Source organism: Oncorhynchus tshawytscha, unplaced genomic scaffold (assembly GCF_018296145.1).
Source record: "Oncorhynchus tshawytscha isolate Ot180627B unplaced genomic scaffold, Otsh_v2.0 Un_contig_5675_pilon_pilon, whole genome shotgun sequence".
In the NCBI taxonomy this organism is placed as follows: domain Eukaryota; kingdom Metazoa; phylum Chordata; class Actinopteri; order Salmoniformes; family Salmonidae; genus Oncorhynchus; species Oncorhynchus tshawytscha.
The window spans coordinates 134,739-154,484 of record NW_024609505.1 but is presented as its reverse complement, the minus strand read 5'-3'; the positions used below and the strand labels follow the sequence as shown (position 1 = coordinate 154,484).

General features: G+C 45.5%; 1 protein-coding gene across 1 annotated transcript in view; it reads right to left on the bottom strand.

The window, feature by feature from the left end:
• LOC121844983 (cGMP-specific 3',5'-cyclic phosphodiesterase-like) overlaps nucleotides 1–19,017 on the bottom strand; it is a 40,432-nt gene extending 21,415 nt beyond the window's left edge. Inside the window, exons 1-11 of the mRNA XM_042315588.1 lie at nucleotides 18,779–19,017; nucleotides 17,194–17,413; nucleotides 16,809–17,087; nucleotides 16,321–16,488; nucleotides 15,238–15,327; nucleotides 9,373–9,453; nucleotides 8,932–9,021; nucleotides 8,649–8,786; nucleotides 6,308–6,375; nucleotides 4,172–4,323; nucleotides 1,277–1,461 (exon numbers count right to left, since the gene is read on the bottom strand). Of these exons, the coding sequence (XP_042171522.1) occupies nucleotides 1,277–1,461; nucleotides 4,172–4,323; nucleotides 6,308–6,375; nucleotides 8,649–8,786; nucleotides 8,932–9,021; nucleotides 9,373–9,453; nucleotides 15,238–15,327; nucleotides 16,321–16,488; nucleotides 16,809–17,087; nucleotides 17,194–17,413; nucleotides 18,779–19,017 (1,710 nt within the window). The remainder of the gene's footprint in view (nucleotides 1–1,276; nucleotides 1,462–4,171; nucleotides 4,324–6,307; nucleotides 6,376–8,648; nucleotides 8,787–8,931; nucleotides 9,022–9,372; nucleotides 9,454–15,237; nucleotides 15,328–16,320; nucleotides 16,489–16,808; nucleotides 17,088–17,193; nucleotides 17,414–18,778) is intronic.
• Between the last annotated feature and the right edge of the window lie 729 nt (nucleotides 19,018–19,746).

Genomic DNA, 19,746 nt, shown 5'->3' with positions numbered 1-19,746 from the left:
TTTAAAAAATGACGTAGCGTTTTGTTTTTTTCTGAATCACAGTTTCCATAGATGGATATTTTGGATATATGGACCGATTTAATCGAAAAAAATACCCAATAGTGATGTTTATGGGACATATAGAAGTGCCAACAAAGAAGCTCGTCCAAGGTAATGAAAGTTTTATATTTTATTTCTGCTATTTGTGTAGCGCCGGCTACGCTAATTCTTTTGTTGACGTCGCCTTCAGGTATTTCGGGTGTTGCATGCTATCAGATAATAGCTTCTCATGCTTTCGCCGAAAAGCATTTTAATAATCTGACTTGTTGGCTAGATTCACAACGAGTGTAGCTTTAATTCAGTGCCCTGCATGTGTGTTTTGATGAACGTTTGAGTTTTAACGAGTGCTATTAGCATTTGGCATAGCGCATTTGCATTTGCTGATGGCTAGATGAGACGTCTGCGTCTCAGGTCGACGCAAGAGGTTTTAATCAGATATTGTAAAACAGAGTATAAGTTTAATTAGTTATAGTTCTATTTAAATGTAGATATTGTTTAGTCATTATTCATAAAATTCCTGTCACTAAGGTGTATGTAAACTTCAGACTTCACCTCTATTTACAGCACCAGTCAACAGTTTGGACACACCTACTCATTCAAGGGTTTTCTATTTATTTGTACTATTATCTACATAATAGTGAAGACATCAACACTATGAAATAACACATATGGAATCATGTAGTGTTAAAGTGTTAAAGTGTTAAACAAATAAAAATATATTTTAGATTCTTCAAAGTAGTGATGTCTTCACTATTATTCTACAATGTAGAAAATAGTAAAAAATAAAGAAAACCCTTGACTAGTACTATATATATATATATATATATATATATATATATATAATATATAATTCGGCCCCCTTGAACTTTGCGGAGGAATGGGAAAAAATTTCAGTCTCTCGATGTGCAAAACTGATAGAGACATACCCCAAGCGACTTACAGCTGTAATCGCAGCAAAAGGTGGCGCTACAAAGTATTAACTTAAGGGGGCTGCATAATTTTGCACGCCCAATTTTTCAGTTTTTGATTTGTTAAAAAGTTTGAAATATCCAATAAATGTCGTTCCACTTCATGATTGTGTCCCACTTGTTGTTGATTCTTCACAAAAAAATACAGTTTTATATCTTTATGTTTGAAGCCTGAAATGTGGCAAAAGGTCGCAAAGTTCAAGGGGGCCGAATACTTTCGCAAGGCACTGTATATACATATATACACAGACTTCTGTCTCCTCTCCCACCTCTTGGGTAACGTCCTGACTGGCTCGTTGGTACTCTATCCGTTGGACGGTCTGGACAGTCTGCAGGGCCAGGCCGCAGTACACCGCAAAGTCCTCCAGGAGGCGCTCATCATAACGGTTAAACGCCCTGCCCGTCTCCGCCTCGCCAGGGGCCGTGCACAGCTTGTTCTTCAGCTGGCAGACGGCTGAACAGACAACAGACAACAACAAACAACAACAACAACAGACAACAACAAACAACAAACAACAACAGCCAACAACAAATAACAAACAACAACAACAACAGAGGGATGGATGAAAAGTTGTTAATAACTTTATTTATTTATTTAATAATTTCAAACTTCATGACGATTTATGACTCAATCTTATCAGGTATCGTCATGACGATATCGTCTTGCCCAGGGCCTGTATTCATGAAGCGTCTCAGAGTGCTGACCTGGGATCAGTTTTGCCTTTTAGATCCTAATGAAGAAGACCACATAGACAGGTGGGAACCTGATCCTAGATCAGCTCTGCTACTCTGAGATGCTATTGCGGATGTGTTTCTGTGGTGTGGAGATCAGTAGTGGTTAATTTATGGATAGGGGGCAGTATTCCGAAGTTTGGATGAATGAGGTGCCCAAAGTAAACTGCCTGTTACTTAGGCCCAGAAGCTAGTATACGCATATAATTGTATTATTGGATAGAAAACACTCTGAAGTTTCTAAAACTGTTAAAATAATGGCTGTGAGTATAACAGAACTGATGTGGCAGGTGAAAACCCGAGGACAAACCATCCAGGAAATGACATTTCTTTGATGCGAGTCATTTTCTATTCAAAGCCTATTGACTATATAAAGGGTTTAGGGCCCAGATTGCAGTTCCTATGGCTTCCACTAGATGTCAACAGTCTTTAGACATGGTTTCAGGCTTGTTTTCTGAAGAAAAAAACAAGAATAAGAAGTTTTGGCAGGTGTCCGTTTTCACTGCCACTACTCCTTTGCGCGTGACGGTGTGCGCACCCCTCATTCTTTTTCCTTTCTATTGAAAACGCTTTTGTCCGGCTGAAATATTAGCGATTATTTAGATAATAATTGACACCCAGAGGATTAGTTATAAACATCTTTTGACATGTTTCGACTAACTTTACCGGTACTATTAGGATAAATTCGTCTGCATGTTTTGACCTCCTTAGAGCCAGTGGATTACTGAACAAAACGTGCCAACAAAACAGGGTTTTTGGATATAAAGAGGGACTTTATCGAACAAAACAACCATTTATTGTGTTGCTGGAACCCTTTGGAATGCCAACAAATTAAGATTATCAAAGGTAAGTGATTTATTTCATTGCTATTTCTGACTTTCGTGACTCTTCTGCTGGGTTGTAAAATGTTTGTATGCTTTTGTAAGCGGGGCGCAGTCCTCAGATTATCGCATGGTCTGCTTTCGCCGTAAAGCCTTTTTGAAATCTGACACCACGGCTGGATTAACAAGAAGTTAATCTTTAAGCCGATGTATAACACATGTATTTTTATGAATGTTTATTATGACTATTTCTGTCATTTGAATTTGGCGCTCTGCAATTTCACCGGATGTTGTCAAGGTGGGTCGCGAACGAAACGCATATCCCAAATTAAGACAGTCTTATCTGTTGTTTGTAGATCAGTGATGGTTAGGACTGTCTATTTAACAACCCTGCTAAGCACCCTGGCTGACGCACTCTAATGCTGCTAATACTCAGTCAGCTAATAGAGGACTTCCTAGTAAATACAAGATGATCTACAGACAAGATTCTCTACAGACTTCCTAGTAAATACAAGATTCTCTACAGACAAGATTCTCTACAGACTTCCTAGTAAATACAAGATTCTCTACAGACAAGATTCTCTACAGACTTCCTAGTAAATTCAAGATTCTCTACAGACAAGATTCTCTACAGACTTCCTAGTAAATTCAAGATTCTCTACAGACAAGATTCTCTACAGACTTCCTAGTAAATACAAGATTCTCTACAGACAAGATTCTCTACAGACTTCCTAGTAAATACAAGATTCTCTACAGACAAGATTCTCTACAGACTTCCAAGTAAATACAAGATTCTCTACAACCAAGATTATCTACAGGCTTCCTAGTAAATGCAAGATTCTCTACAACCAAGATTATCTACAGACTTCCTATTAAATACAAGATTATCTACAGCCAAGATTATCTACAGACTTCCTATTAAATACAAGATTATCTACAGCCAAGATTCTCAACTGCCAAGATTCTCTGCAGACTTCCTAGTAAATACAATGCTTCCTAGTCATTCAATACTAGTCAGTGAATAGATCAGTAAATAAAGACTGAAGAGCCAGTAATACGCTGGTTTAAGAACCACAGAAGAAGAAGACTGACTAACAGCGTATCTCTGCCACAGAAGAAGAACTCCCTACGACTAACAGCGTGACTCTAACAACCACAGAAGAAGAAGACTCCCTATGACTAACAGCGTGTCTCTAACAACCACAGAAGAAGACTCCCTATGACTAACAGCGTGCCTCTAACAACCACAGAAGAAGACTCCCTACGACTAACAGCATGTCTCTAACAACCACAGAAGAAGAAGACTACTAACGACTAACAGCGTGTCTCTAACAACCACAGAAGAAGAAGACTCCCTACGACTAACAGCGTGTCTCTAACAACCACAGAAGAAGAAGACTCCCTACACCAAACAGAGACACCTGCCTCTTTACTGTTGTATGAGGTGTAGTTATAGAATTCATGTTGTTGTTGTCAATGGAATTCTATAGTGAGGTTAAAGTCATATAAACATAGTTAGATAAATAAAGTGAGTTTTATCCAGTCATTGGCCTGTAAAGACAGTGCTGCATATAAAGTAGAGAAGATACATTCAGGGAAAGAGGGACGCACCAATGATTTGTCCTGTCTTCCCGTTTCTGATCGGGCAGCAGACCAGACTACCCGTGTGGGGGTCCTGATCGGCACCGGACACGTTCATTGTCTCCTTGGAGACCAGCACCTGCAGGGCGTGGGTCAGGTCTATGTCCGAGAGGGTACAGTCTCTATGGAAACATAGAAATATAGAGATGCTGCAGTCTCTATGGAAACACAGAAATATAGTGATGCTACAGTCTCTATGGAAACACAGAAATATAGTGATGCTACAGTCTCTATGGAAACACAGAAATATAGTGATGCTACAGTCTCTATGGAAACACAGAAATATAGTGATGCTACAGTCTCTATGGAAACACAGAAATATAGTGATGCTAGTCTCTATGGAAACACAGAAAGATAGTGATGCTACAGTCTCTATGGAAACACAGAAATATAGTGATGCTACAGTCTCTATGGAAACACAGAAATATAGTGAAGAGACACAGAGGTATATAGAGAGGTACACTGCTCAAAAAAAAAAAGGGAACACTAAAATAACACATCCTAGATCTGAATGAATGAAATATTCTTATTAAATACTTTTTTCTTTACATAGTTGAATGTGCTGACAACAAAATCACACAAAAATTATCAAAGGAAATCAAATTTATCAATCCATGGAGGTCTGGATTTGGAGTCACATTCAAAATTAAAGTGGAAAACCACACTACAGGCTGATCCAACTTTGATGTGATGTCCTTAAAACAAGTCAAAATGAGGCTCAGTAGTGTGTGTATGTATGACCTCCCTACAACGCCTGGGCATGCTCCTGATGAGGTGGCGGACGGTCTCCTGAGGGATCTCCTCCCAGACCTGGACTAAAGCATACGCCAACTCCTGGACAGTCTGTGGTGCAACGTGGCGTTGGTGGATGGAGCGAGACATGATGTCCTAGATGTGCTCAATTGGATTCAGGTCTGGGGAACGGGCGGGCCAATCCATAGCATCAATGCCTTCCTCTTGCAGGAACTGCTGACACACTCCAGCCACATGAGGTCTAGCATTGTCTTCCATTAGGAGGAACCCAGGGCCAACCGCACCAGCATATGGTCTCACAAGTGGTCTGAGGATCTCATCTCGGTACCTTATGGCAGTCAGGCTACCTCTGGCGAGCACATGGAGGGCTATGCGGCCCCCCAAAGAAATGCCACCCCACACCATGACTGACCCTCCGCCAAACCGGTCATGCTGGAGGATGTTGCAGGCAGCAGAACGTTCTCCACGGCGTCTCCAGACTCTGTCACGTCTGTCAGATGTGCTCAGTGTGAACCTGCTTTCATCTGTGAAGAGCACAGGGCGCCAGTGGCGAATTTGCCAATCTTGGTGTTCTCTGGCAAATGCCAAACGTCCTGCACGGTGTTGGGCTGTAAGCACAACCCCCACCTGTAGACGTTGGGCCCTCATACCACCCTCATGGAGTCTGTTTCTGACCGTTTGAGCAGACACATGCACATTTGTGGCCTGCTGGAGGTCATTTTGCAGGGCTCTAGCAGTGCTCCTCCTGCTCCTCCTTGCACAAAGGCGGAGGTAGCGGTCCTGCTGCTGGGTTGTTGCCCTCCTACGGCCTCCTCCACGTCTCCTGATGTACTGGCCTGTCTCCTGGTAGCGCCTCCATGCTCTGGACACTACGCTGACAGACACAGCAAACCTTCTTGCCACAGCTCGCATTCATGTGCCATCCTGGATGAGCTGCACTACCTGAGCCACTTGTGTGGGTTGTAGACTCCGTCTTATGCTACCACTAGAGTGAAAGCACCGCCAGCATTCAAAAGTGACCAAAACATCAGCCAGGATGCATAGGAACTGAGAAGTGGTCTGTGGTCACCACCTGCAGAACCACTCCTTCATTGGGGGTGTCTTGCTAATTGCCTATAATTTCCACCTGTTGTCTATTCCATTTGCACAACAGCATGTGAAATTTATTGTCAATCAGTGTTGCTTCATAAGTGGACAGTTTGATTTCACAGAAGTGTGATTGACTTGGAGTTACATTGTGTTGTTTAAGTGTTCCCTTTATTTTTTTGAGCAGTGTATATATAGCCTGAAACAAAACATGGCCGTTGATGTAATGACACAACAGTGATAGGAGAGGAAAACCCTTTCTAGAACCTTTGAAAGATCTGGAACTCTGACCCTTGTTCTTCTCCCTCCATATGGACCAGCCCAGAGAAGGAGTTCTAGAACACAATGGAACAGTAGAACACATCAACAAGGTTCTACATTTATACAGTTCAGAACTTCCATATACCATTAGTAACAACACACAGGTGTGGGAATGGAGGAAAGTCACTCTGGGAACCCACTATGGGAAAATCCTTGAATTAAAATGATAAAATGTTAAAATAATTACACTGGTTCCACCCCCAGATTCCCCTCCATTTCCAGCAATGTCCTGAAAACACAACACTAGCCTGGTAAATCCAGAATGAACAATACGTTCATTTTAAAAAAACTGCTTATCAGTCTGGCCTCCAGCCGATAAACAGGGTTTGGAATGAGACAGAAAATGGCTGGTCCAATCAGCGTTCGCCCAGAAACAATGGCAGCGTTTACGACCAAAACCAGACTAATAAGTGACGTAAAGAAATAGTAAAAAGCAGAGATCATGCTGGACCCACCCAGCTAAAACAATACTGCAGTCAACTAAGAAGAAACAATACTGCAGTCAACTAAGAAGAAACAATACTGCAGTCAACTAAGAAGAAACAATACTGCAGTCAACTAAGAAACAATACTGAGTCAACTAAGAAAAACAATACTGCAGTCAACTAAGAAGAAACAATACTGCAGTCAACTAAGAAGAAACAATACTGCAGTCAACTAAGAAGAAACAAATACTGCAGTCAACTAAGAAGAAACAATACTGCAGTCAACTAAGAAGAAACAATACTGCAGTCAACTAAGAAGAAACAATACTGCAGTCAACTAAGAAGAAACAATACTGCAGTCAACTAAGAAGAAACAATACTGCAGTCAACTAAGAAGAAACAATACTGCAGTCAACTAAGAAGAAACAATACTGCAGTCAACTATGAAGAAACAATACTGCAGTCAACTAAGAAGAAACAATACTGCAGTCAACTAAGAAGAAACAATACTGCAGTCAACTAAGAAGAAACAATACTGCAGTCAACTAAGAAGAAACAATACTGCAGTCAACTAAGAAGAAACAATACTGCAGTCAACTAAGAAGAAACAATACTGCAGTCAACTAAGAAGAAACAATACTGCAGTCAACTAAGAAGAAACAATACTGCAGTCAACTAAGAAGAAACAATACTGCAGTCAACTAAGAAGAAACAATACTGCAGTCAACTAAGAAGAAACAATACTGCAGTCAACTAACAAAAAACAAACGTTACGTCTTGTGTTTTAATAAACAGAAAGTGGTGTCTTCTGAGATCAAAATCAAACCTTAGACTTCTATACATCATATGTCCCACAAGTTATTATATTGATTATATAAACCTATCTGATCATTATTTCAGGCCTGCATGGTAGGGGTTAGGAGCTAGTGTTTAGGGGTTAGGAGCTAGTGTTTAGGGGGTAGGAGCTAGTGGTCAGGGGTTAGGAGATAGTGGTTAGGGGTTAGGAGCTAGTGTTTAGGGGCTTGTGGTTAGGGGTTAATAGCTAGTGTTTAGGGGTTAGGAGCTAGTGGCTAGGGGTTAGGAGCTAGTTTTTAGGGGCTAGGAGCTAGTGTTTAGGGGCTAGGAGCTCGTGTTTAGGAGCTAGTGGTTAGGGGCTAGGAGCATATGGTTATGAGATAGTGGTTACAGTTTAGGGGTTAGGAGCTAGTGGTTAGTTGTGAGGGGTTATGAGCTAAGGGTTAGGGGTTAAGATCTAGTGGTTAGGGGTTAGGAGATAGTGGTTAGTGTTTAGGAGCTAGTGGTTAGGGGTTAGGAGCTAGTTGTTAGATGTTAGGGGCTAGGAGCTAGGGGTTAGGAGCTAGGGGTTAGGGGCTATGAGCTAGTGGTTAGGAGCTAGTGGTTAGGGGTTAGGAGTCATAGGGTTAGGGGCATAGGGCTAGGGGTTAGGGGGGGGTTAGGGGTTAGGGGCTAGGGGTTAGGGGCTAGGAGTTAGGGGTTAGGGGACTAGACCTAGGGGTTAGGTGCTAGGGGTTAGGAGCTAGTGGTTAGGAGCTAGGGGTTAGGAGCTAGGGGTTAGGAGCTAGGGGTTAGGGGCTAGGGGTTAGGAGCTAGTGGTTAGGAGCTAGGGGTTAGGTGTTAGGGGTTAGGTGCTAGGGGTTAGGAGCTAGGGGTTAGGAGCTAGGGGTTAGGAGCTAGGGGTTAGGTGCTAGGTGCTAGGGGCTAGGAGCTAGGGGTTAGGAGCTAGGGGTTAGGGGTCGGCAGAGTTGGCTTAGAATAGAAACAGTAATTTCTCTCAAACTGTCACTGTAATAGGGAGACTGTCTATCATAAAGAACAGGATATGACATCATAGTGGTAGTTACCTTGGGTCTGTCCCTGGCGATGAAAATGGTACAGTACTGAGCCCGTGCGAAAGGCAGGATGGTGGCGGCCATCTTGCCCAGGAGATTCTCCATCGACTTCTGTTCCTCTGACAGCAGCCTGGCCAGGGTCAACAACACCTGAGAGAGAGAGAGAGAGACACACACACACACACACACACACACACACACACACACACACACACACACACACACACACACACACACACACACAAGAGATATAACACGATGGAGATTGATGATTGATTGATTGATTTCTAGCTACCTGGCATCGGTTGGCTTCCTGTCTGGAACTCTCAAACAGCTGAACATTGTCCAGGACCAGCCCGAGCAGACCCATGTGACAGGCCAGGACCTATCACAGAGCAGATGCACACATTAACAGCCAATCACTGGTCAGAGTTACTCATCAACAGCCTATCACTGGTCAGAGTTACTCATCAACAACCTATCACTGGTCAGAGTCACTCATCAACAGCCAATCACTGGTCAGAGTTACTCATCAACAGCCTATCACTGGCCAGAGACACTCATCAACAGCCAATCACTGGATCACTCACTTCAACAAGCCGATCATACTAGAGGTTCACCCACTAACAGCCAATTATATTACAGTTCATACTATTGTTAAACAGCCAATAACAAACAAACAGACAGACAGACAGACAGACGGAGACGGACGGACGGACGGACAGACAGGACGGACCTTCTCATCCTGGTCTGTGAACAGAGAACTCTGGACATCATCACTGATCCTCTTGTTCAGCACCAGAGCTGCTCCTAGAACCTAGAGGAGGGGGGGAGGAGGGAGAGGAGGCGGGAGAGGGAGAGGAGGAGGGGGAGAGGAGGAGGAAGAGGTAGAGGGAGAGGGAGAGGGGACAGAGAGAGGAGGAGGAGGAGGAGGGAGAAGAGGAGGGCGGAGAGGAGGAGGAGGAGGAGGGAGGGAAGAGGAGGAGGGAGAAAAGGAGGGGGAGAGGAGGAGGAGGAGGGAGAGAAGGAGGAGGAGGGAGAGGGAGAGAGAGAGAGAGAGAGAGAGAGAGGCAGAGGGGGAGAGAGAGAGACATAATTTTTTGGGGGGATAATAGAGAGAGGGGGGGTAGAGAGTAAAGAGGAAGACGGATAAACAATTACGTACATTTGCACAAGATTTGGAATGTCAGTTTACTTCCAGAATTGACAGAAGAATTGGAATTAGCCTGAACCTTGATGATATATTATGTATCCCAAATAGCACTCAATTTGTTATATAGTATACTACTTCTGTCTAGAATGGTATGAGGGGAATAGGGTACACTACTTCTGTCTAGAATGGTATGAGGGGAATAGGGTACACTACTTCTGTCTAGAATGGTATGAGGGGAATAGGGTACACTACTTCTGTCTAGAATGGTATGAGGGGAATAGGGTACACTACTTCTGTCTAGAATGGTATGAGGGGAATAGGGTACACTACTTCTGTCTAGAATGGTATGAGGGGAATAGGGTGCACTACTTCTGTCTAGAATGGTCTGAGGGGAATAGGGTACACTACTTCTGTCTAGAATGGTCTGAGGGGAATAGGGTGTCTAGAATGGTCTGAGGGGAGTAGGGTACACTACTTCTGTCTAGAATGGTCTGAGGGGAATAGGGTACACTACTTCTGTCTAGAATGGTCTGAGGGGAATAGGGTACACTACTTCTGTCTAGAATGGTCTGAGGGGAATAGGGTACACTACTTCTGTCTAGAATGGTCTGAGGGGAATAGGGTACACTACTTCTGTCTAGAATGGTCTGAGGGGAATAGGGTGCACTACTTCTGTCTAGAATGGTCTGAGGGGAATAGGGTGCACTACTTCTGTCTAGAATGGTCTGAGGGGAATAGGGTGTCTAGAATGGTCTGAGGGGAATAGGCTGTCTAGAATGGTCTGAGGGGAATAGGGTGTCTAGAATGGTCTGAGGGGAATAGGGTACACTACTTCTGTCTAGAATGGTATAATGGGAATAGGGTGCACTACTTCTGTCTAGAATGGTCTGAGGGGAATAGGGTGCACTACTTCTGTCTAGAATGGTATGAGGGGAATAGGGAGTCTAGAATGGTCTGAGGGGAATAGGCTGTCTAGAATGGTCTGAGGGGAATAGGGTGTCTGGAATGGTCTGAGGGGAATAGGCTGTCTAGAATGGTCTGAGGGGAATAGGGTGTCTAGAATGGTCTGAGGGGAATAGGGTACACTACTTCTGTCTAGAATGGTATGAGGGGAATCGGGTACACTACTTCTGTCTAGAATGGTCTGAGGGGAATAGGGTGTCTAGAATGGTCTGAGGGGAATAGGGTACACTACTTCTGTCTAGAATGGTCTGAGGGGAATAGGGAGTCTAGAATGGTCTGAGGGGAATAGGCTGTCTAGAATGGTCTGAGGGGAATAGGGTGTCTGGAATGGTCTGAGGGGAATAGGCTGTCTAGAATGGTCTGAGGGGAATAGGGTGTCTAGAATGGTCTGAGGGGAATAGGGTACACTACTTCTGTCTAGAATGGTATGAGGGGAATCGGGTACACTACTTCTGTCTAGAATGGTATGAGGGGAATAGGGTGTCTAGAATGGTCTGAGGGGAATAGGGTACACTACTTCTGTCTAGAATGGTATGAGGGGAATAGGGTACACTACTTTTGTCTAGAACTGTCTGGGGGGAATAGGGTACACTACTTCTGTCTAGAATGGTCTGAGGGGAATAGGGTGTCTAGAATGGTCTGAGGGGAATAGGTACACTACTTCTGTCTAGAATGGTCTGAGGGGAATAGGGTGCACTACTTCTGTCTAGAATGGTCTGAGGGGAATAGGGTGCACTACTTCTGTCTAGAATGGTCTGAGGGGAATAGGGTGTCTAGAATGGTCTGAGGGGAATAGGCTGTCTAGAATGGTCTGAGGGGAATAGGGTACACTACTTCTGTCTAGAATGGTATGATGGGAATAGGGTACACTACTTCTGTCTAGAATGGTCTGAGGGGAATAGGGTGCACTACTTCTGTCTAGAATGGTCTGAGGGGAATAGGGTGCACTACTTCTGTCTAGAATGGTATGAGGGGAATAGGGAGTCTAGAATGGTCTGAGGGGAATAGGCTGTCTAGAATGGTCTGAGGGGAATAGGGTGTCTGGAATGGTCTGAGGGGAATAGGCTGTCTAGAATGGTCTGAGGGGAATAGGGTGTCTAGAATGGTCTGAGGGGAATAGGGTACACTACTTCTGTCTAGAATGGTATGAGGGGAATAGGGTACACTACTTCTGTCTAGAATGGTCTGAGGGGAATAGGGTGTCTAGAATGGTCTGAGGGGAATAGGGTACACTACTTCTGTCTAGAATGGTATGAGGGGAATAGGGTACACTACTTTTGTCTAGAATGGTCTGAGGGGAATAGGGTACACTGTCTAGAATGGTCTGAGGGAATAGGGTGTCTAGAATGGTCTGAGGGGAATAGGGTGTCTAGAATGGTCTGAGGGGAATAGGGTGTACTTCTGTCTAGAATGGTCTGAGGGGAATAGGGTGTCTAGAATGGTCTGAGGGGAATAGGGTGTCTAGAATGGTCTAAGGGGACTCTAGAATGGTCTGAGGGGAATAGGGTACACTACTTCTGTCTAGAATGGTATGAGGGGAATAGGGTACTTCTGTCTAGAATGGTCTGAGGGGAATAGGGTACACTACTTCTGTCTAGAATGGTCTGAGGGGAATAGGGTGTCTAGAATGGTCTGAGGGGTCTAGAATGGTCTGAGGGGAATAGGGTGTCTAGAATGGTCTAAGGGGAATAGGGTGTCTAGAGTGGTCTGAGGGGAATAGGGTGTCTAGAATGGTCTGAGGGGAATAGGGTACACTACTTCTGTCTAGAATGGTCTGAGGGGAATAGGGTGTCTAGAATGGCCTGAGGGGAATTGGGTACACTACGTCTGTCTAGAATGGTCTGAGGGGAATAGGGTACACTACTTCTGTCTAGAATGGTCTGAGGGAATAGGGTGTCTAGAATGGTCTGAGGGGAATAGGGTACACTACTTCTGTCTAGAATGGTCTGAGGGGAATAGGGTACACTACTTCTGTCTAGAATGGTCTGAGGGGAATAGGGTCTAGAATGGTCTGAGGGGAATAGGGTACACTACTTCTGTCTAGAATGGTCTGAGGGGAATAGGGTGTCTAGAATAGTCTGAGGGAATAGGGTGTCTAGAATGGTCTGAGGGGAATAGGGTACACTACTTCTGTCTAGAATGGTCTGAGGGGAATAGGGTACACTACTTCTGTCTAGAATGGTCTGAGGGGAATAGGGTGCACTACTTCTGTCTAGAATGGTCTGAGGGGAATAGGGTGTCTAGAATGGTCTGAGGGGAATAGGGTACACTACTTCTGTCTAGAATGGTCTGAGGGGAATAGGGTGTCTAGAATAGTCTGGGGAATAGGGTGTCTAGAATGGTCTGAGGGAATAGGGTACACTACTTCTGTCTAGAATGGTCTGAGGGGAATAGGGTACACTACTTCTGTCTAGAATGGTCTGAGGGGAATAGGGTGTACTTCTGTCTAGAATGGTCTGAGGGGAATAGGGTGGAATGGTCTGAGGGGAATAGGGTGTCTAGAATGGTCTGAGGGGAATAGGGTGTCTAGAATGGTCTGAGGGAATAGGGTACACTACTTCTGTCTAGAATGGTATAATGGGAATAGGGTACACTACTTCTGTCTAGAATGGTCTGAGGGGAATAGGGTGCACTACTTCTGTCTAGAATGGTCTGAGGGGAATAGGGTGCACTACTTCTGTCTAGAATGGTCTGAGGGGAATAGGGTGTCTAGAATGGTCTGAGGGGAATAGGCTGTCTAGAATGGTCTGAGGGAATAGGGTGTCTGGAATGGTCTGAGGGGAATAGGCTGTCTAGAATGGTCTGAGGGGAATAGGGTGTCTAGAATGGTCTGAGGGGAATAGGGTACACTACTTCTGTCTAGAATGGTCTGAGGGGAATAGGGTACACTACTTCTGTCTAGAATGGTCTGAGGGGAATAGGGTGTCTAGAATGGTCTGAGGGGAATAGGGTACACTACTTCTGTCTAGAATGGTCTGAGGGGAATAGGGTACACTACTTTTGTCTAGAACTGTCTGGGGGGAATAGGGTACACTACTTCTGTCTAGAATGGTCTGAGGGGAATAGGGTGTCTAGAATGGTCTGAGGGGAATAAGGTACACTACTTCTGTCTAGAATGGTATGAGGGGAATCGGGTACACTACTTCTGTCTAGAATGGTCTGAGGGGTATAGGGTGTCTAGAATGGTCTAAGGGGACTAGGGTGTCTAGAATGGTCTGAGGGGAATAAGGTACACTACTTCTGTCTAGAATGGTCTGAGGGGAATAGGGTACACTACTTCTGTCTAGAATGGTATGAGGGGAATAGGGAACACTACTTCTGTCTAGAATGGTCTGAGGGGAATAGGGTACACTACTTCTGTCTAGAATGGTATGAGGGGAATAGGGTGTCTAGAATGGTCTGAGGGAATGGTCTGAGGGGAATAGGGTGTCTAGAATGGTCTAAGGGGAATAGGGAGTCTAGAGTGGTCTGAGGGGAATAGGGTGTCTAGAATGGTCTGAGGGGAATAGGGTACACTACTTCTGTCTAGAAGGGTCTGAGGGGAATAGGGTGTCTAGAATGGCCTGAGGGGAATTGGGTACACTACGTCTGTCTAGAACTGTCTGGGGGGAATAGGGTACACTACTTCTGTCTAGAATGGTCTGAGTGGAATAGGGTGTCTAGAATGGTCTGAGGGGAATAGGATACACTACTTCTGTCTAAAATGGTCTGAGGGGAATAGGGTACACTACTTCTGTCTAGAATGGTCTGAGGGGAATAGGGTGTCTAGAATGGTCTGAGGGGAATAGGGTACACTACTTCTGTCTAGAATGGTCTGAGGGGAATAGGGTGTCTAGAATAGTCTGAGGGGAATAGGGTGTCTAGAATGGTCTGAGGGGAATAGGGTACACTACTTCTGTCTAGAATGGTATGAGGGGAATCGGGTACACTACTTCTGTCTAGAATGGTCTGAGGGGAATAGGGTGTCTAGAATGGTCTAAGGGGACTAGGGTGTCTAGAATGGTCTGAGGGGAATAGGGTACACTACTTCTGTCTAGAATGGTATGAGGGGAATAGGGAACACTACTTCTGTCTAGAATGGTCTGAGGGGAATAGGGTACACTACTTCTGTCTAGAATGGTATGAGGGGAATAGGGTGTCTAGAATGGTCTGAGGGGAATAGGGTGTCTAGAATGGTCTAAGGGGAATAGGGTGTCTAGAGTAGTCTGAGGGGAATAGGGTGTCTAGAATGGTCTGAGGGGAATAGGGTACACTACTTCTGTCTAGAATGGTCTGAGGGGAATAGGGTTTCTAGAATGGTCTGAAGGGAATAGGGAACACTACTTCTGTCTAGAATGGTCTGAGGGGAATAGGGTGTCTAGAATGGCCTGAGGGGAATTGCGTACACTACGTCTGTCTAGAACTGTCTGAGGGGAATAGGGTACAGTACTTCTGTCTGGAATGGTATGATGAGGTTGCCATTTGGGAGGTCTCCGTGATGCTCACCTCCTGTCTACTGTTCTTAATCGGGACACTCAGGACACTCTTGAGTTTGAAACCTGCCGTCTGGTCCTCGTCTGTGGTGAACCTGGGGTCCTGGAGGAGAGACACAACAAACCTTTTCATTTTTAAAAATGTATTTTACATTTATTTAGTAGATCGTCCACTCAGTAACATATTCCCCCATCCTCCCCCCTCCTCCCCCTCCTCCCCCCTCCTCACCTCTACCTGAGGTAAACCACTGAGAGGAGACCCAGACCGTCCCCCTCCTCCCCCCTCCTCCCCTCTACCTGAGGTAAACCACTGAGAGGAGACACAGAACAAAGGCAAAGTCTTCTCATGCTTTGTCGATTTAAAAAAAGCTTTAGACTCAATTTGGGATCTGCTATACAAATTGACGGAAAGTGGAAAGCTTTGACTATGTACAGACTCAGAGAGCACAGCCTTGCTATTGAGAAAGGCCGCCGTAGGCAGACAGGCTATGTACAGACTCAGTGAGCATAGCCTTGCTAATGAGAAAGGCCGCCGCAGGCAGACATGGCTCTCAAGAGAAGACAGGCTATGTACAGACTCAGTGAGCATAGCCTTGCTATTGAGAAAGGCCGCTGCCCACAAAATGAGGTGGAAACTGAGCTGCACTTCCTAACCTCCTGTCCAATGTATGACCATATTAGAGAGACATATTTCCCTCAGATTACACAGATACACAAAGAATTCGAAAACAAACCCAATTTTGATAAACTCCCATATCTACTGGGTGAAATTCCACAGTGTGCCACCACAGCAGCAAGATTTGTGACCTGTTGCCACATGAAAAGGTCAACCAGTGAAGAACAAACAGCATTGTAAATACAACCCATATTTATGCTTAATTATTCATTTTCCCTTTTGTACTTTAACTATTCGCACATCGTTACAACACTGTATATAGACATAATTTGACATTTGAAATGTCTTTATTATTGTGTAACTTTTGTGAGCCTAATGTTTACTGTTAATTTTATTGTTTATTTCACTATTTTATCTATTTCACTCCCATACAAATAAAGCCCATTGAATTGAATTGAGAGAGAAGTAGATATTGTTTACCTCACAGACGTCTCCTGTCATGTTCATGGGCATCCCTGTGGCAACTACATATCCCAGGATGCCCTTCACCAGCTCTTGGTGGGCATGGTTGCTGGAAGACTCTTCCCTCACGCAGCCCGGCGTCATCAGGGAAACCACCTGGACCAATCCCCTACATCCATCATGGTCCTGGAGGAACAACAGAAAGAATCAATCAATCAATCAATCAATCAATCAACCAACAAATCAATGAATCAACCAGCCAATCAACCAGCCAATCAACCAGCCAATCAATGAATCAATAAATGTAATTCAATCAAATATCAATCAACCAACTAATCAATGAATCAACCAACCAATCATCAAGCCAATCAACCAGCCAATCAATCAACCAACCAATCAATCAACCAGCCAATCAATGAATCAGTCAACCAGCCAATCAATGAATCAATCAACCAGCCAATCAATGAATCAGTCAACCAGCTATAACGAGCTAACAGGAGTAGTACCTGTCGGAGCAGAGACAGAGAGCAGCGTTCTGCCCACACCACCTCTATAGCATGTTGCAGGGCCCCCTGGCAGAGCTCCGCCACAGAGCCTATCCTCCCAGAGCCTCCAGCCAGTATCTTCATCATCCAGTCACAGCCCTCACCTCGCCCACAGGGCTCACCTCGCCCACAAGGCTCAGCTCGCCCACAAGGCTCACCTCGCCCACAGGATCTAGTCCTCCTCGGAGAGCGGGGTGAAGAGCGGGGTGAGGAGCGGGGTGAGCGGGGTGAGCAGGGGAGCTGGGGGAGTGGGGACAGCGAAGGGAGCGAGAAGAAACGGTAGAGTGGGGGGAGCGAGGGGTACGGGGGGAGCAACTGCCCGCCTTCTCGAGGGTGAGGGGGTCACCCCACTGGGGGTGGAAAGGGTAGAGGTCTGGTGAGGGGGGGGTTGGGGCAGGGAGGGGATGGAGGTGGAGATCCGGAGGGAGGGGCTGGACAGGGGGAAGGAGTCCCGGCCGCGACCCAGAAGGAGCATGCTGGAGCTGGGGTCGGACGGAGACCTGCTGGGCCCTCTGGAGGTCTGAGGAGAGGGTAGCGTCTCCACGAACCAGCCTCCCACCATCTCCCTGACACACACACACACACACACACAGTGTATCTTAATGACAGCACTGCATAGCTGTACCCATGTATCAACTCATGATCAAACCATTAATTAGTGGAATCAGGTGTGTAGTGCTAGGGCAAAAAGACCAGGATGAAGGAACACTGCCCTATATAGAGCACTATTTAGACCAGGATGAAGACACACTGCCCTATATAGAGCACTATTTAGACCAGGATGAAGAACACACTGCCCTATATAGAGCACTATTTAGACCAGGATGAAGAAACACTGCCCTATATAGAGCACTATTTGGACCAGGATGAAGATACACTGCCCTATATATAGAGCACTATTTTGGACCAGGATGAGAAACACTGCCCTATATAGAGCACTATTTTGGCCAGGATGAGGAAACACTGCCCTATATAGAGCACTATTTAGACCAGGATGAGGAAACACTGCCCTATATAGAGCACTATTTTGGTCCAGATGAGAAACCAGGATATTTTGGCCAGAGGAAACACTGCCCTATGTATATAGAGCACTATTTTGGATGATGAGGAAACACTGCCCTATATAGAGCACTATTTAGACCAGGATGAGGAAACACTGCCCTATATAGAGCACTATTTAGACCAGGATGAGGAAACACTGCCCTATATAGAGCACTATTTAGACCAGGATGAAGAAACACTGCCCTATATAGAGCACTATTTAGACCAGGATGAATAAACACTGCCCTATATAGAGCACTATTTAGACCAGGATGAAGAAACACTGCCCTATATAGAGCACTATTTAGACCAGGATGAAGACACACTGCCCTATATAGAGCACTATTTTGAATAAACACTGCCAGGATGAGGAAACACTGCCCTACTGTATATAGAGCACTATTTTGGCCAGGATGAAGAAACACTGCCCTATATAGAGCACTATTTAGACCAGGATGAGGAAACACTGCCCTATATAGAGCACTATTTTGGCCAGGATGAGGAAACACTGCCCTATATAGAGCACTATTTAGACCAGGATGAGGAAACACTGCCCTATATAGAGCACTATTTAGACCAGGATGAGGAAACACTGCCCTACTGTATATAGAGCACTATTTTGGACCAGGATGAGGAAAAACACTGCCCTACTGTATATAGAGCACTATTTAGACCAGGATGAGGAAACACTGCCCTACTGTATATAGAGCACTATTTAGACCAGGATGAAGAAACACTGCCCTATATGGAGCACTATTTAGACCAGGATGAATAAACACTGCCCTATATAGAGCACTATTTAGACCAGGATGAAGAAACACTGCCCTATATAGAGCACTATTTAGACCAGGACAAAGAAACACACTTTCAACATCTCATCAAGGTCTTACCTGGACGAGTGATCATCCAGCCAAACCTCCACCCTGTTGCTGTCCACTCCGCTCCCAAACCCCCATCGATGTGTCTTGGTCCGACGGCTCCACAGCGGCGAGAAAAACCAACCTGCGCTGGTCACCGCGGGTTGTTCCCTTCCGCCCGGGCAGGGAGAGTCGAAAGGAGAGGAAGTGTCGGGAGTCACTCCATCCGAGGCCATCTGCTCCTGCAGCGGTTCGGACTGGAGGCAGGGCATACCGTCCGACAAGTAGCTTGAAAACAGGTCCCTTAAACTCAGTTTGAGCGACGGGAGGCCACCTCCATTCGGAATCAGAGACTGAGAACAACGTGGAGCAGAGGGAGTCTTGAGCCTACAGAGCACGCTCACGATTAGAGAGACAGACAGAGACAGAGACAGTCACCGCTTTCAGAGCTCACCCATTATCCTATCAGCTATTGGAGAAACCCAGAGGGAGATATATTTAGGTTAACCTAATCCTGGAGGCCTTGATTTAATGCCGCGAGCTGGCATCGCCCAGGTGATTTATTCGGTAGGAACATTCAAGGAACGGATTAGCGGCCGATTTGGAGCTGGGACTATTAAGGACACTGAACCCCCAGGGTTCCCCGAACCAGGCTTAGAATCCCTCCCCATGGTCCTCCCTCTCTCTGCCTGTGGTCCTCCCTCTAACTCCCCGTGGTCCTCCCTCTCTCCCCATGGTCCTCCCTCTCTCTGCCCGTGGTCCTCCCTCTCTCTGCCCGTGGTCCTCCCTCTCTCTCCCCGTGGTCCTCCCTCTCTCCCCCTTCCTCTCCATGTAGGTCCTCCCTCTCTCCCCGTCCTCTCCATGTAGGTCCTCCCTCTCTCCCCTTCCTCTCCAAGTAGGTCCTCCTTCTCTCCCCTTCCTCTCCATGTTGGTCCTCCCTCTCTTCCCTTCCTCTCCATGCTGGTCCTCCCTCTCTCCCCTTCCTCTCCATGTTGGTCCTC